The sequence below is a fragment of the Hyaena hyaena genome, unplaced genomic scaffold, assembly GCF_003009895.1.
Source record: "Hyaena hyaena isolate Hyena2069 unplaced genomic scaffold, ASM300989v1 scaffold_33, whole genome shotgun sequence".
NCBI classification, from domain to species: Eukaryota; Metazoa; Chordata; class Mammalia; order Carnivora; family Hyaenidae; genus Hyaena; species Hyaena hyaena.
In genome coordinates this window covers 1,094,845-1,112,374 of record NW_024080666.1, presented here as the reverse complement: position 1 = coordinate 1,112,374, position 17,530 = coordinate 1,094,845, and the positions used below count along the sequence as shown (strand labels likewise).

The following is a 17,530-nucleotide window of genomic DNA, read 5'->3' as shown; positions in this document are numbered from 1 at the left end:
ACCCGTGCCTGCCTGCCTTCTCCCCAGACAGAAAGCCATACATGGTAGTGTTAAATGCCTGGGGACCGCTTGCCAAGCAACAGGTCCAGAGGTGGCCAGAGTTCAACCTCTTAATCTGACCTCCTTCCAAGAAATCCTTAATTGTGAGGCATAGCACTGCAGCTGGATACCCTGACATCGAGTAGATAGCCTACTGGCAGCAAACAAGACGGCCCAAGGCCTGCTGGCTCGCTCCCCAGCCTCCCCGGCACCTCCCAGGTGAGCACAGTGGAGACAGAAGCACCAGTTCTGGAACGGATGGATCACCACCTCAGGACAGGTTCCCATCTGCTGCAGTGGGATATGGCTTGCCCCTCCACTACCCCTCCTGACTGGTGATTAAAGGTGCTGAGACTGATTGAACATCGTGCAATTACATTTAAGCTTAATTAAATGATGCTAAATCCATTAAAAATAGCCAGCATCATAGGTAGATTAAGTTTCATGGGCCCATATTGCCAAATTTGAGAAACAAATTGCCTCTGGTGTCCAAGTAATCGCATGCTGTTGCCTCTCCAAGGTAACCCTGGCAATCGTGGAACACATTTTCATGCTTTAATTAAAAATAACAACTGAGCAGAAGGCATACTTCGTATGGACAGACAGCCTTTCCAATAGGAGCCCCACCCCACATACCCGAGAAATAAACCAAAATCCATTTGAGAGCCCTGCACCAGTGGAGCACTTCCGGAGCATGCAGCGTGTGCCCAGCACTGCGAGAGGCACCTGGCAAGGGCAGCCTCAGCTCCGGGGGTAGCTGGAAGACGCGAGGCTGGCAGTGGCACCGGGAAAACAACAAGGGCTGGGGCCCAACGTGGCTTTGTCACTGTCATTATCTCCTCTCCGGGTCTTAGTTTTTCCAACCCTGTGAAGAAACAGCATTACCCAGAAGGTCCACGCTGGCTCTAGTAACAAGGGTAACAGTCAAGAACTCAATCATGTGAGCCCTGGGCTAAGGGAGATCCTATCACTTGCGCTCTGCAAATGAAGAAGCAGACTTCAAAGGGTTAACTATCAGTAAGTGGCAGAAAGATTTAACCCTGGCAGTCCTGACTCGAGCCCTCACTCACAAGTTCTCTACACAGCCTCTAATTGGAGGATAAGGAAAGACCAAGTACTCAAAAACCTGACTTCCTATTAGCCCCGATAGGGCCTCCTGCTCCGTTTGGTGTCCTAACTTCTACCGGTCAGGCCTCCTCCTGCCCCTCCATAACAGTGTCCTCCATCCACTCTTCAGGTGTGAGCCTCGGTATCCCCACCTTCCTGCAGTATTTACAGAAACTCAGTGGGTGCCCACATGTGCCAAGGTCAGAAAAGAGCACATCAGACATGACCCTCAAGTTTCATAGAGGAGACCAGCATTGATCAAATATCCACTCCTTAGGCACCTACAAAGTGCTGGGCACCGTCCTGGGTGCTGGAGATATAATTTTTTTTTCCTGAGAGAGAGAGAGAGAGAGAGACAGACAGACAGACAGACAGCATGAGCAGGGGAGGGTCAGAGAGAGAGGGAGATACAGAATCTGAAGCAGACTCCAGGCTCTGAGCTAGCTGTCGGCACAGAGCCCGACGCGGGGCTCAAACCCACGAACCGTGAGATCATGACCTGAGCTGAAGTCAGACGCTAAACTGACTGAGCCATCCAGGCATCCCTGGACATATAATAATTAGCAAACAGTAGCTGCCTTTGTAGACTGTGGACTCTCATGGGAGAGATATGTGGCAAACCAGCCCATGGAAAATGCAAAACTGCAACCATGCTTGTTGCCATGCGGAACAGGTACAGATGCTGTAAGAGTCCATGATGGGGGAGGAAGACACTAGAGGAGGTGGGGGGTGTTGGAAACGTGCACTTTTCCTGTACCTCGCCAACCCAAATGAGGATTTTCTCAAAGCAAACATTCCTAATCTCAGCTGTCCTTGACACCAGGACATACGTGGCTGCCCTACAGAACCAAGGGACATTTAGCGGGGTACGTGTGTGAGTGAGGCACAGACCATTTAGAACATTTTTTAAATATTTATTCATTTTTTGAGGGACAGAGAGCACAAGTAGGGGAGGGGCAGAGACACAGGAAGACACAGAATTCGAAACGGGCTCCAGGCTCTAAGCTGTCAGCACAGAGCCTGATGCAGGGCTCGAACCCACAAACCGCGAGATCCTGACCTGAGTTGAAGTTGGATGCCTAACCAAGTGAGCCACCCAGGCGCCCTGGCACAGACCCTTTATGCCTTCCTCACAAAGAAAAAGCCATGGGAGCAATACTTCACTGGCCCAAAGGCCTCAGACTAGGGGAGTGCTTGGCCTGCTTTTCCCACACTGCCAAGGCACAGGGCCTCCCTGCACTGCCCAGGTGCTCTCATAGCACCATCACCGCCAACCTCACTGCCCACCCACCCAACATACACACCCTGATGTCATCCATGGTCACCCGACACTGCTCAGCTCCAACATTCCCTCCTTTCAAACTGGGCCCCGGTGCACGAGCCTCAAAGCTCTCATGAGAGGGCAGATTCCATGCAGAGGATGGTGGCAACCTTGATGGTCCCAAGAGACCTCCCACCACCAACACCATTTCAGGGAAAATGTATGGGACAGTGGGAGAGGGGGTGCCAGGTGCCAACTACAGTTCCAGCTTCCTGTCTCTAAAGGCAGGGCCAGTTTCAGCTTCTGATATGCCCATAGGCCCTAACTCTAGGCAAAGAGCAGAAAGTTATTATTTGTTCAACTGAAAAAGCATCAGGTGTGAGAGGCATGGACACATACCCACATTTGTATTCTATAGTATTGTCTTCTATCTTTTCCCAAGATCTAGGTTTCTAAGTCCTTGGGAACAAGAGTCATATTTTGTACTTTCCCCAAGACTTAGCCACTAAGGGGCACAAGAAAGGTCTATAATCAACAACTGCAGATTCACTTATTAAGGGAAGAATGGGGGTTTGGGCCTAGACGGACCCAAATGCCAGAGAGCACACTCCAGCTGCTGTCTCCAGGACAGCACTGGGAGCCGCTCCAATATCCACCCACTTGGACATTTCCTTATCTAGCATATATCTGGTGCTACATTGGGCACCAGGAAAACAACAGTCACTAGGAGCATTTTTGGAGTAATTCACAGTTTCTAATACTTTCACACAGATCTCTCAATATTCTGCATCATGCCGCCAAAATCTTGCCAAGTGTGGTCATCTTTTGTCTACCCAATTAGATTGTAAGCTCCTTGGAGACAGTCACCAAACATGATGTCCAACAGACCTTTGTCTCCTCGCTGCATGGACCTCAGTCGGGAGTTCAGAAAGTACTCATGGATTGCTAACACTTTGTGGAATTCCATGGACCTCAGCATACTCGGGAAAAAAGCAATCCATAAAAAAAAGAATGTATTTAATAGCTACTAAATTCCTCCCCCCATCTCGGTGATAAAAATTTGACGGCAGCTGATCTGAACAGGATGTGTTCTTTTAAAAAATTATCAGCAAGAACAGAAACCATTACTGTTAAGGATAAATAACCTCGGAGTGTCCTGAGTGTAAAGACACATTTCAGTTGTATAAAACTGTAAGAGCAGAGTCAATGGTGTACATTTTATCTTGGGTTCTGGTGTGCAACTTACTGATATACTACAGGAATCACCATCACGCTCAGCCTGGATCTCCACATTTCCAAGGTGCAGGATAGAAGCAATTATCTTAAAAATGCTTATCTGATGGGATTCTCTCACTCCTGAAAGAAAAAAAAAAAATTACACTCAACATCCAATGGTAGGATACAAAGGACATTTTACCCTTTTTTTAAGGACTTAAAAAAAAAAAAGTTTGATTTTCCTCTCTGGGTCAATGACTCCTAAAATGATCCAGGCTCCTCACCAGGTAATTACCACTCATAGTAACAGCTCAGAGGGCAAAGGGGCTTCCTGGACTCATAGGGAAATAACCTCACTCTGATTGTCTTGATCAGACCAGATGGGTTACGCTACCATTTTAACTTCTCCAAGAGCAAAGGAGACACAGCAATCATGCAGACTCATTTTAGACTCCATTTCGACCAAACACTTTATGGATGTTTTCATGAGTTTCATAACAGTGGTCATTTATCTGCAGTCATTGCTCTCTGAGCATAATATCCACCAAACATCTGTGCCCCATATCCCAAGTGCCAACAGGGGAGGAGGAGGAGACACTTCTCGGAGTACACTTGTTGGAGCTGGACAGCCAGCTGGCTCTTAGCTGGGGCCGTGCTCCACGCTCCTTCAGTGACAGACACCCCTAACCTGTGGCCACTGTGGCAGCCAACACCTGTTGCCACATTTATTTGAGCACCTAGTTATCAAAGACATGGATGATCTTTTAAAATGTTATCTTTAGATTTAAGGCATGATCATTTATTTTTTGCATGACAAAATCAGACCTATGAAAAATAAACGCCACAGAATGACAGAACACCAGTTGACCTACCACACGGTTTAAGAAATAATACAATGGTCTCCCATGTGTCTCTCCAGCTGCAGTTATTTTGAAGGCAATACTTTACTCAGGCCAAAAAAAAAAAAAAAGTGACACCTACATAAATGGAAGGTAAAGACGTAACACTAGAATGAAAAACCACCCACAAAGTGGACAACCCAAGCATAAACTGGACAAATGGACTCTAGACTTTCCTAATGTACGACCATTATTGTTTAAGCCTCATAGGCGCAAGGGTTTACATTTTTTTAAGTATGAAGTTGTAAAATAGAATAGCCCTAATATAATGAATCCCTGTTCTTGCCTTGGCACACAGGTGCTGAGGAACATGAATGATGGAGGTGAACTGAGGAGTGCTGGACTGTCAGAATTCCCAAATGTCTACAGAAATGCAGGAGCCATTCAAATACCTAGTCTCGTTTAATCTAATTAAAAAAGAAACAAACAGCTCGAGGCCAGTTTGTTGTAACTGAGTAAAACTGAAGAAAGGAAGGAAGATAGGTTAAAAGCCAGAGGTAGACACTTCAGACAAGATAGGGTTTGAGGTTGCACAGCCATCTGGGGGAGCTGAGTACTAGGTTTTGGATCAGAGCAAAGAGGGTCCTGCTCTCAAGTAAGACCTCTTGGAAATACTAGTCAGGAAGTGGGCATTGGGACCCTCCCAGAAAGCACAGATCGCCTTTCTCCCTCCTTCACTTATCCTTAGGACCCAATGCTTTGTCAACTTCCAAAGCTTCACCACCCTGTCATGGTAGGAATAGAAGTAGTAGACATCAAATGACTATTAAACCCTAACAATGGTTAGGATTCCTGCACTATACTTACCAGAGAGTTGCTTCTTTATCCACAACTCAAATAAGCAGTACTTCACTATGACAAGCAAATAAAAATCAAACAATAAAACTGAAGGAGTAAAACAGGGGTTGGCAATCTATGGCCCATAGCCCACGGTGTGTTTCTGTAAATAAAGTTTTATTAGAACAGACATGGCCATTCATTTATGTTTTGTCTATGGCTTTCACACTACAGCAGCAAAATTGACTAGCTGCTTCAAAAACTACATAATTCAAAGAATCCCAAGTAATATTTATAATCCTGTCCTTCAACGAACTTTGCCAACCCCTGAGTAAAAAAGTGGACATGTTTACTGAAGAGGAAAGAAGAACAGCTTATTACAATAGATCTGGAAATGCCATTTGCTTTGTGAACAAAAGTCCCCAAGTTCCTTAGAGCCCTGGAAGGAACCAACTTATCCTCGGATCAATACGTGCCCACTGCTCACAGCAGCAACACAGGGGCAGCCTCCAGGGACCTCCTCCTGGCAAATTGGGCAGAATGTTACCCTGCTTACCATTAAGTGTATCAATTTACTCTCAGTTTCAAATCCGCCCCACTTTATGATACTGGAGCTAGGTAGACCCTGTCTTTCCCTTTTGCCCACTGGTGGAATATCCAGCTTGGTCAAAGAGCACGGTAGTGACTCAATGAATGACACAAGAGCAGCAAGGGGACAGGCCTGTTCTTGGTTCTGATCACTATTGTTAGTCTTCATCTCAGCAACATAGCAACCTCCCCAGATGAGCCACTGTGATGTCCATAGGCCATATTCTCCCCATTAGCAGCTGCTTCTGAGACCTTCGGGGCCCACCACACCCTGAGGCACCTGCAGGCTCCCGGGGAAACCAGCAATGGCCATGCCCTCTGGCAGGTTTCTTCACCTGTGTAATAACCACGGGCTCCTGGAAGTGACTGACCTCTCAGCCAAGTAACAGATCTTTTATTAGCCACTCTTCCTCACCCTAAAAGGAGCAGCTATTCTTTAGCACCCGCTATTTCTGCACCCCTCAAGTCCTTACACTCTTTTTAATAATCACCAACTGTTGAAATGACCACTGTGGTTTTTATGTCCTCATCATTTCACGGGTTACAAAAGACAAACTGTGTCTCCCCACCGGTTACCCAGACAGGTGAACAGCACTGAGATTTCAGCACATAAAGTCCTGGTTCTACCCGTATTGAGATTAGGGTATTCCCTGGTCGGCCAGGTTTTATTTGGACATTGGGTAAGACTTGCGAGATTCCCATCAAAGAACCTAAGAAACGCTGCTCTGGAGTAGTCACAGGACTCATGAGCCAAATGGCTACCTCTGTCAGAAGGGGCTGGGGAAAACACAAGGGCCATCCTCAGCCACTTCATGAATTTCAGGCTGATTTGCTAAATTTTATTTTTTTCTGGCTGTGGGTCCCAGGAATTGACTCATTCGGGAAACGGAAATTGCCTTCTACTTTACCACTTTGGGCTCCTCTTTCCACAAAAATGGGCAGGGAGAGGAGTCTTCTCTCACTCTGTGGCCCTTTATGCCCAGAATGACAAAGAAATCTTGAAGAATGCCACTGTTACCCTCTATGCAGAAACGGTGAGAACACACCGTTGTATTAGGAGTGCCCCCAAGACTTTTATAGTCTGTTTGCAACTCGGATCCCACGACTGTGGTACGTGAGTGATTTGGTCCAAAAGACACGCTCTTTCTGCCAGAACACATGGCCTCTGAACCCAGACCACAGTACGAGAGGATGTAGCTCTTTTTTGTTTTCCTCCACCGGCTTTGATGGCCTGGGGAAGCGAAGAGGGCTGTCTTGCAGTGCCTAAGAGAGCAACTCACAAACCCTTATTTTTAAGACAGATCAACAAAGCTATAAGTCTTAAACTTCGGAACCCAAGGGATGGGATAGATTAAGGGGGATGACATTTGTGAAGGGCAACAGGGCTTCCCTATCAGCTTGCCAAGGTTGGCCAAGTGGAACACTGTCATGATTCTCTCCTCTCCGTGAAATCAATCTTCTGGGCACTTCCCCACTTAGGAGATGCTTACCGAGGAGTGTGAAGGCTTGCCGTGTCTTCTCAAAGTCCTCAGCATCATCTACACCCTCGATACATGTCTCCCCTCCCTGGGAGGTATAGAAGAAGTCTTCCGCGCACGCTGTGGGAGGAGAGGAAAAAAGGCATCCCTGGTTTACCCTGATCACGACCCAAGAGGATTTCTACTCATCCCAGATGAAATCTTATTCCCAGCCGAGGTGGAAGCCTTTAAGAGGCCATCTTCATGGACAATGGCAAATAGAGTGAAAACCGGATATGGAAACACAGAACGTTACGCTATGCTGCCCAAATTGCATTGTTATGTTTGTATAAAACCAGCATGTGAAAAACAGGTGAACGTAAGTCATGGGTAGTTCAATTTTCAGGATTCACCACAGATTTGCCTTTCAAGAGGATCTGGTACGCAAGGAGATGTACACCCACCCTAACATCAGACTTCCACGACCATTAATCTCAGTCTCACAGCCTCACTTAACAAATGAGGGGCACCAATGTGCCCAAGGGGACGTGGGTTTTTGTTCCTTTGTTTTACCAAGTTGGGCCCCCCTGAGTTCTTCAGACACGTGAATAAAAGTGAGTTGAGACCTTTCTTTTGTGTTTTGCTCTCCCCTCCAGTTCAATTCCTCCTCAGTCAGGCCTCTGATAATAGCCTGGGGGACAAGTGGTAAGGAGGGTCCCCGGTGCTGCCTTAGGATTCAGTCAACCTCAGCAGGGGGCAAAACGGCAACAAGCCCTGGGCAAAATCTGCAGGACAGGGCAGGAAGTTGGCATTTAGGCTAACAAGGGCACCTCATCAGAATTACTTCAGAAAATTGCATTTTCCATAAAATACAGTCCCTTTGTGGAATACAACCCTGCCCACTGTTTGGAATTTCTAAGTGTACAACGTTTGATTTTGACAAGATGACAAAGTTGGACACTGGCTGGTGCTCATCTCCTGTAAAGACCAAATTACTTCTCCTTGATCTGAGTGCATACGGTTTGAGCGTGCATCAGTTAAACAGTCTTAGAGGCCATTTCATTGTGATGCTCAGTCCTCCCTCAACACCCTCATCTGCCAGTTTGATCCAGTAAGAATTTCTTGACTCTCTTTCCTTGCTCCATTCCCATGGTCATCGCCTGGGTGTGACCTTCAACAATTGCTGTCTGGGGGCTGTCTCCAGTCTCCATACTTCTCCTGTCCCTTCAAATCCACTTTCAAACTGCTGGTAACTCTGATCACACTGCAACCCTATGTAAAGCCCTTTAGAGAGGCCCTCCCACCCCCATGCCTGAAAACAGAGGTCACACATCCTGAAGAAATGTCCAGGGCCTTTTGTGAAGCAGTCACAGGCTACTCCCACCCCTCTGGACTCAGGGCTGCTTTCCCATCTCTGGTCTCAGATCTGCCGGTTTCCTCGCTGTCATTGGTCAGCTCTACCCCTGGGGTCCAGGCCCACAGCGGCCCTGTCTACCTCTCCTTTCTGGTCTCTTCCGTTCCCCACCTTGTACTTCCTGCTCCAAGCCACACTCGTCCCGTAAGTGCACGCTGCGAGGAAGTGGCAGAACTCAGACCCAAGACCTGTCCCCCACAGTCCGAGCCAGGACCTGCACTGCCCACAAAAATGAGGAGCCAAGTTGTAGCTTATGGCTGAAGGCTTCATGGAGGAGTAGCTCAAACACACTCAGATGACAGTAGCACTTGAGCAGGAAGAGGAAGGACTTGAGCCCCGGGCGTGCTGGCAGCCACAGCAAAGGTGAACTGTTAAGTCACAGCAGGTCTCTGTGGAAGGTGGCATATTCACCTCTCTAATATCTAATCGCCCTACAGGCTCTGGCACAGGACACAACAGTTTCCAAGGCTTATGAAAAGCATCCATTTTTCCTCTTCATTCAGCTTTCAAAGTACCTCCCTTTGATGACGTGGCAGAGCCCACGTGAAGATGAGTGCACATATTTATTACTATTTTTCAGATAGGAAAAATATGTCCTGAGGGACATAGGGCTTGAAGGGATCACTGAGACACCCCCCCCCACCCCAGACTTTGCCCAGGCCTGGGGGCCCATTACTTGATCACCCTATCATGGAGATGGTGGTTTATGACATGGTTTTGCCATAAACACAACCTAACTCACTGTCAAAAGTTATCAGCTGACACACCAGAAAAATAGGTAGCTGAGACTCCAAAGGAGGGAACCAGACTTCGCTGCTGGAGGAAAGGAGGTGTTTTCAGCATCTACCAAGACCCTTCACTGTCAACAGCAAGGGCCCTGCAGCCTGATGTTCTGAGTCAAACAGACCATTCACCTTCCCTGCTGCCAGCTCCCAAACTCAGGCCCAGCAGGGGACTTCCTCTGGCTCACTGCGGGGGGAGGGGAGTCCCCTAGGTCAGTCACAGCTCACTCTGCTAAATGATTTGAGCGCAATCACGATTATCAGCTCCAGGGGCGCCTGGGTGGCTTAGTTGGTTAAGCGTCCGACTTTCGCTTAGGTCATGATCTCGCGGTTCGTGGGTTTGAGCCCCGTGTCAGGCTCTGTGCTAACAGCCAGCTCAGAGCCTGTAGCCTATTTCAGAGTCTGTATCTCCCCCTCTCTCTGACCCTCCCCTGATCACGCTGTCTCTCTCTCTCCTAGAAATAAAAAAAATTAAAAAAAAAAAAAAGATTATCAGCTCCTTTTAGGTTTGCAATCACCTGTGTCCCCATCACATTCTAGACCCTCATAAGAGACATCCCAACAGGAAAGGGTTCTCCGCCAGCTGCTTGCCGCCCGGGATCCTGGCTCTCCTTTCCAGCCTCGGAACCCATCACTGACCATCTCATCCGAGCAGCACCTCTTGTCTTCCAGTTGGCTCTCTCTTTACTCAGCATTTCCAAATAGAGAGAAAACACAAAATCCCCTAGTAACTGACTCAACAGGCAGATGCCGAAGCAGAACGTGTATGGACCACAGAGGAAGCATGAGCCCAGTGATTAGAGCCTCAGGGGCCACAGCTGAGGGCTAGCACCTCACCGGGGAGGCCAGGCTCCAACTGTGTGAGGCAACAGAGGCTTTTTATAAAGCTATCAATACACTGATATAAGTGAAAAAGAATTTATTCCTCATTAGCTGAAGGCTGTATTCAAGGAAATATAAGCCCATTATACCTCCATTTACCACATTTATTAACACTGCAGCCACCCATTGGAGTATTTTTCTTTAAATCTCATCCTGAGGTCATTTTAATGCAAGAGGCCACCAACGATAGGGTAGGGCGGAGGGAAAGAGAGACGACTGGCTGCAGATCTGCTCCTCTGTGCCCAAATGCACACACCCCTTGCTGGGCCAGGGGTCTCGCAGAGACTTCTGTAGAGTTAAGTAGCATGTTTTAGGTGAAGAAAAAGGGGAAGGAGGCGAGGCAGTCTAAATATCCTCTAGGAACCGCTGGCCAGTCCCTCATTTACTGCATGTTTCCAGCCACTCAGCCAGGGTTATCAGCAGAACTAAAGGTCAAGCTTCAGAGCTCACAGCCAACGCACCCCGAGGCCGAACACAGCCCTCGACCCTGAGCACAAGAGCTCATCAACACCCCTTAGCTTTCTTCCAAGATGTTCTTGGAGGGCACACACAGGTAAAAACAGCGCAAGAAATTGATCGAATTAGGTAGTTTTCAACGGCTCCAGCCAGAGGCCCAAAGAGGGGGCTAAGAAAGGATAAGGAAAAGCTTCTTTTTTAAAAAGATTTTTTTAATTCAATGCACTTAAGTGCAAAAAATTGGGCTTTTTTCCTATTTCCTGAAAGTTACTTGGGACCAAATACATAGTACCTTGCCGGAACTTGTTCATTTTTCTAATAAAAATGACCTTAGTTTTTATCCCCTGCAAACTGGCTCTGAGGAATCTAGCTAGACCCATGTCCCCACTCTGGGAAGGAAAGAGGTGGGTGACAAAGGCCCTTAGTGTGGCCTACATTCCTGGTCACTTGTGGCCATAAGCCAACATCACAGCCCAAGGTGCCAGCTCAGGGAGGTGCTCATCAAACAAGGCTTGCAGCTGTCACTCCTTAGCCTCAAGGAGTTTATAGCTTCACTAGGGAAGATTCCAATTTGCAAACACTGAACAGAGTACAGCAGAAAGCCAGCATAATATATGCCATCCCAGGATTCCTACTTTGGGGCTCAATTCATGTCCCTTGGGAACCTCCCACCCCACCTCGGCTATGCTGCACTCAGCACACCCTTGCTGCTCTCTGCTGTAACCGCCTGTAAGCCAAGGGCAGGGCCCACAACGGTTATGCTCAGCACAACATCTGCAGTACTTGCCACCACCTACATACGGTTCAATGACCAGACGAAGGAAGGACCCAAGGCTGAATTGCACGGCCCAGGTACCTAATGCTGCAGGAACTCCTAAGTGAGGCAGAGAGTTATGAGGGGAGCCTGAAGTTTAAACCACTTGGTGTGTTTTAGCTACTAGGAACCTAGGCTGGAGCAGTCAGAGGTGGGTCTGGGTTCGGGCCCTCAACACAGCTAGGATTTGGGTCACAGACAGCAAAGCTTCAGCAGTCTACTTCTCTCACAGTTCCACAAAGACCACCCAGCCTCTGTCTAGACACCCAGCTCGTCACACCATCTGCTACTGCCGAACCTCCCCTCCCCTCCCTAAAATACACACAGGAGGCCAGAGACAGGACACTTGGCACACGTAGGATGCTGCGAGGCCCCCAGGCTTGTGCACATCACATACCTTTCAGGAGATGGATTTGAGGACTCAGGCCTTACAGAGTCCCAGAGCATGGAAGGGGGAAGGTCCCAGGCCCCAACGCCCCCCATTGGTGGGGTCAAGAGTTAAAGCTCATTCCTCTTGCTTTGCCCCGGCTCCACATCCACAGTCTCCAGGCAAGCTAAACTTGCCAAGAGTCCGTGGCCACAGAATTAGCAAACAAGTGAAAGGTTGTGTTTTTATCTGATGGTAACAACCAGATGACTCCGTGGAGAGGCACTTTTAGTCACTCCATCTCGCCCTGCAACAGTCCGGTATGTGCACACCACAGTACCCCACCTGCTCAGAAGAAAGCAGAGTGCGTGGTGGCCATCATCCTCCATCCCACTCAACTATCCATCTTCATCCTGCTCCCGCTCTCCTTCCCTTTCTTCATCTTCGTCCTTAAAAAGGACCTAAAACTCATTGGCCACCATTACATGATGCACATTAGCTAAATCTTTAGATCCTTTTTATGAAGTTTAAAGTGGAAGCTTTTTTCAAAATACAGCATGGAAACTCTTGTGTTCTGCAAAATACCCTTCTACCCCCTGCCTCTTATCCTCTCAAACGGTTTTTCTGTGGCAGGCAGCCTGGGTACAATGAGCCCAATTTTATAGATTGGGTACTGATGCTCAAAGAGGTCTGGGGGACAGGCCCACATGGGAGGCAGCGCTGGGACAAAGACCCACAATGGAGGGCTTTGAGCAAAGCACCCTTCCTCCTCTCCAGGCCACCAGACGTAGCCCCTGGTGCTGCAGCGGCCCACCCGACGATAGGTGCAGGCACGTTTACGTACTTAGGGCAAGCTCTTTGAATTCCGGAAGACTGGCAGCAGCACAGAGCTGGTAAAAGATGTGGTAATTCCGCTCATCATCTGCCTGGAGGGAAAAGTTAAACAGATTTAGGGCAGTGACCCCAAAGATCATCCCCTCATGTGTTCTAATCTCAGGGTCCTGAGGGTGACAGAGGTCAGGACTGGTGCTCACGATTTCCTCTACGCCTCTGCTACCTTCACTTCCCACCTCCAGATTTCCCAGTCACTATTATGGGGCCTTCCTTGAGCCTGGATATTTTTTAATTTTTAACCTCTCGTTTATTTTTTCTCTGACAAACAGTGGAAGTTGACCATGAATGGTCAGAAAACACACACTTGCTCACATATCCGTGCTGCCTGGTTCATGCTGCACAGATGGTAACTTACCAGCAGGAGGCTCCCATTCTCCTCTGGGAGGCTTGGAACTAAGTCAGAGCTATGCCCTTGCCCATCATGACAGGCCGGGGTAGTCACACCAAGTCCAAGATGGAGACTGGACTTTGAGCACATGCTCAGGCAACACCTGCCTTAAGCTGGCAGAGTGGTGGTGGGGGGGCAGAGGGAAGCGTCAGGAGGTATGGACAAAGGAAGAAGAAAGCTCAAGGAGTGTTCAGAGAAGAGTCTGGCCAAAGCCACAGCCAGCTCAGACCCATCCCCAGCACAGCAGGCTGTTTCCTCTGCTGCAGTGAGATAAGGATATGGGGCTGTTGAACTAAAATTTGGGAGGTGGAGAGAAAGCCTGAACAGGAAAAGGGAAAAAACTACTAAGACTAGTTAAAAAAATTCACTAGATGTTTGTTAAACATCCCCATGAAGACGGGCATCTCTGAGAAGCAGCCAAGGCTGTCTCAGACGTCCCCTCTGAAGGCAGCCAAATTTGGGGTGGGAAGAGCGTGTGGCTGGCTCAGACCAAGACACACACCATCTCGGCTCAAGTACAAGACCATCAAAAGGGGGCTGGAGAAGGCCTGTTTTCAGGCTAGGTGCATGTCCAAGTAGTGTTCTTTGGGTTTTTAAAAATATAACCTACAAAATAAGAAAGTTTCTGGGGAAAGCTGAAGCCCAGAGACCCTGTACAACATTCCCCTAATCCTAAGACTACATTCCACAACAACAGAATATCTTAGTCTTCACAGATCTCTGGTATCTAGCACAGGGCTGATATGTGACAGGCACTCATTAGGTGTGTTGACTGAAGCTAAAAACAATATCCACTTTAAGACAATATTGGGCACCTGGGTGGCTTAGTCGGTTAAACATCCAACTTTGGCTCAGGTCATGATCTCATGATTCATGGGTTCGAGCCCCGCATCAGGCTCTGTGCTGACAGCTAGCTCAGAGAGTGAAGCTTGTTTTGGATTCTGTGTCTCCCTGTCTCTCTGACCCTCTCCTGTTCACACTGTCTCTATCTCAGAAATAACATTAAAAAAAAAACCCACAATATTGGGTAGAAGATTTCTCAGACCTGATGCCCATAGCATTTGAACAAACACTTTTTGATGAAAGGAAAGAAAACCATAAGAACAAACATCCAATTCCACCTCTGGAGGAGGAGGTGCTCTCTGGGAACAGGGGCGGGTGAGGGGCCAAGTAAGCTTCACTCCTGGGACAAAGTACAAAGAGGCCCAAGTCACACCACTCACCTGAAAGACCACTCTGGACTTCTCCAACAGGTAGGTCCTCATGTTGGCTCCAATGATGTGGTACCTTTTATCAAAGCCAATCTGAATATACTTCCCAAAACGGCTGCTGTTGTCATTGCGAGTGGTTTTAGCATTTCCGATGGCCTGCACAGAACAAGCACAAGTAATGCAAAACCAGGAAAGCTTTCTTGATCTCAAGGCTGTAGGTTTGTGGCAGCATCTCCCTTTTTCTCCTCTCTCCCTTCCTTACAGGACTTCCCCGACTGTTGGGATGACCATGACTGAGCTAAAAACAAAACTTCATTTCCTGCCTCCTTTACTCCTAAGGATGGCCAGGGAGAGTAAGGACTTGATTCATGAACTCTGTCAAGTTATCCTACCTGGAATGTGCATATGATGGCTACATGAAGGAAAGGTCTAGAGAATCACTGAGAGCACCACTCTGACACACTGGAGCTATTAAACCAATACCAGTATCCAAGAACTCTGCAATGTTTTTGAGAAAAACAAACCTTTGTATGCTCTGATCAGACCTCCATGACTAAGCAGTCAAATGTCATTCCCAACTGATAAATCGTATTTCCTAGAAAGAGGCCAAAGATCAACACCAACCCCTCGGCATCTCCCCACCAGATCAAATCAGGAAGACATCACCTCCTTGGTACCATTTCTTATGCAGCTGCATGGGTGCCATTCAAAAGAGCAGACAATTACTTATTTTTAATGTGTGTGTATGTATGTATGTACTTATTTATTGTGAGAAAGAGAGACAGATATCCTCAGCAGGCTCCGCACTGCCAACATTGAGACCAACACAGGGCGTGAACCCACAAAGTGTGAGATCATGACCTGAGCTGATACCAAAAGTCAGATGCTTAACCAATTGAGCCATCCAGGTGCCCCCAGAGGATAATTTAAGAAGTGAGCAGCTAAATAACCTGGCATGATTATTTGCTTTCTATAGAACATCACATTACTAATAAAAATGAATATATTAATATTTTAATTCCTTTCAGATGTTTCCATTCTTAGGTGGTTGGAAAATATTCACTACACATTTTCAGTTGTCGAGGAAATTTGTGGCATGCAGAGGTTGAAGAAAAATCTAAAATCCCATCCCACCCTCTACCTCTTCTCAGCCAAATCCAAGTTACGGAACTACTGGGATCTCTGGACATCCTGAAACTACATAAGGCTTAGCTGGCATCTGTTATGAACAAGGGAAACAACATAGCTGAAAGCAAATCACTGGTTAAAAGATCACAGTAAGAGGGGCACCTGGGTGGCTTAGTCAGTTAAGCGTCTGACTTTCGCTTAGGTCATGATCTCACGGTTCGTGGGTTTGAGACCCGCATCGGGCTCTGTGCTGACAGCCAGCTCAGAGCCTGGAGGCTGTTTCAGTCTGTGACTCCCTCTCTCTCTGACCCTCCCCTGCTCACACTGTCTCTCTCTCTCTCTCTCCTAGGGGAAAAACAAAACAAAACAAAACAAAAAACATTAAAAAAAGATCACAGTAAGAGACGCGCCTGGGTGGCTCGGTCAGTCGAGCAATCGACTCCAGCTCAGGGCATGAACTCCCAGTTCATGTGTTCGAGCCCAATGTAGGATTCTGGGCTGACAGGCTCAGAGCCTAGAGCCTGCTTCAGATGCTGTGTCTCCCTTTCTGTCCTCCCTCACTTGTGCTCTCTTTCAAAAATAAAGCATTAATTTTTTTAAAAATCATATTACTAGACGCTCATGAAAACATCCCATTCCTATTTGTGAGGTGACGCGAGACCTTCAGGCATGCAACCATTCACTCGCAGGAACCTAGGGCTGGCTTTGCACTAAGGAAGCTATTCAACCCAAGAGCACCTGCGCCCTACATATCCAACTTGCCACCCAAGTACACCCAGTGTGCTGTGCCAGATGTGTGCCAACAGTCCAGCCTCAACTTAATCAAGCCTCTGAATTTTACTGCCCTCTTACAGGAAACATAGGGAGAAAGGGAACATCACCAGCATCATGAGGATACAATTAGCCAAGTCCTGTTTGTGGAAAACTGTAAAAGACAACCTAGTTTCCATAAATGCATTTCAATTGCAAAATATCAAAATATTCAAATTCCATGATTTGTAAGGCAGCAACAAGGGCACCATAGCTGAGGCCACTTCCTGTGATGGCCTAGGGAGAGCTTGCCCAAGGCCTGAAGATCACAGTCAAAAGATCTATGCTCCTCACCTCTTGAGGGCTGTTTTGAGAAATGACAGATGTGGAAATACTTTACAAGTATGTAACGACACCCACAAAAAGGTTATTTACCACCACAAAACCCATAAACTCAACCTGGGTAGGAAGGATTCCCCAACTTCTGTGTGTAAAGGACTCACATGCAGTTCTTCATCTTGTAAACTCTTGATTTTTCTGGCTACATTTTTCTGGTTACCCTGACTCAGAAAACGTTTTACTGCATAAGGAAAGCAAGTTAAAGATGGTAACAGAAAATCAGGTTTTAACCTGGAGTCCCACAGACCAACACCACCACAAAAAAGCATAAATGATGCAAGTGGTTAAAATCTGGAAAATGAGCAATGCTAGAGGCAGGAAATTCACAAAAGAAACTCCTATGACCAGTAAGCCTAAGAAAAGATAACCTCCATGGTCATCAGAAAACTGAAGACTAAAACAGCAGCACAGAGGGGCCACACTAAGAACTCTGACACTACAGAATGAGTAAGAGGGGAGGACAAAGGAACTCTCCTCTGTTGCTGGCTCACATGGAAACCGGAAAAACCATTCTGGAAAGTAACTGGACCCATCTAGTAAAATTGAATATACATGCACCTAACAGTCTGGCAACTCTACCTTTGGGTATCACCTGGAAAAAATCCCCAAGTGCACACCTGGTTAAGCACACTTGGTAGGAACTCCAAGAATGTTCAATACAGGTTGTACTTAATAAGAGAAGAAATCCATCCTAAATGCCCA

The 17,530-nt window shown here is 47.3% G+C and overlaps 1 protein-coding gene across 2 annotated transcripts in view; it reads right to left on the bottom strand.

The window, feature by feature from the left end:
- The window catches only part of MYO5B (myosin VB), a 333,306-nt gene that overhangs the window by 123,513 nt on the left and 192,263 nt on the right, over positions 1-17,530 (bottom strand). For both annotated transcript variants that reach the window (XM_039228822.1, XM_039228821.1), the window contains exons 6-9: positions 14,564-14,707; positions 12,903-12,984; positions 7,377-7,484; positions 3,654-3,763 (exon numbers count right to left, since the gene is read on the bottom strand). In XM_039228822.1, coding sequence (XP_039084753.1) covers positions 3,654-3,763; positions 7,377-7,484; positions 12,903-12,984; positions 14,564-14,707 — 444 coding nt within the window. The remainder of the gene's footprint in view (positions 1-3,653; positions 3,764-7,376; positions 7,485-12,902; positions 12,985-14,563; positions 14,708-17,530) is intronic.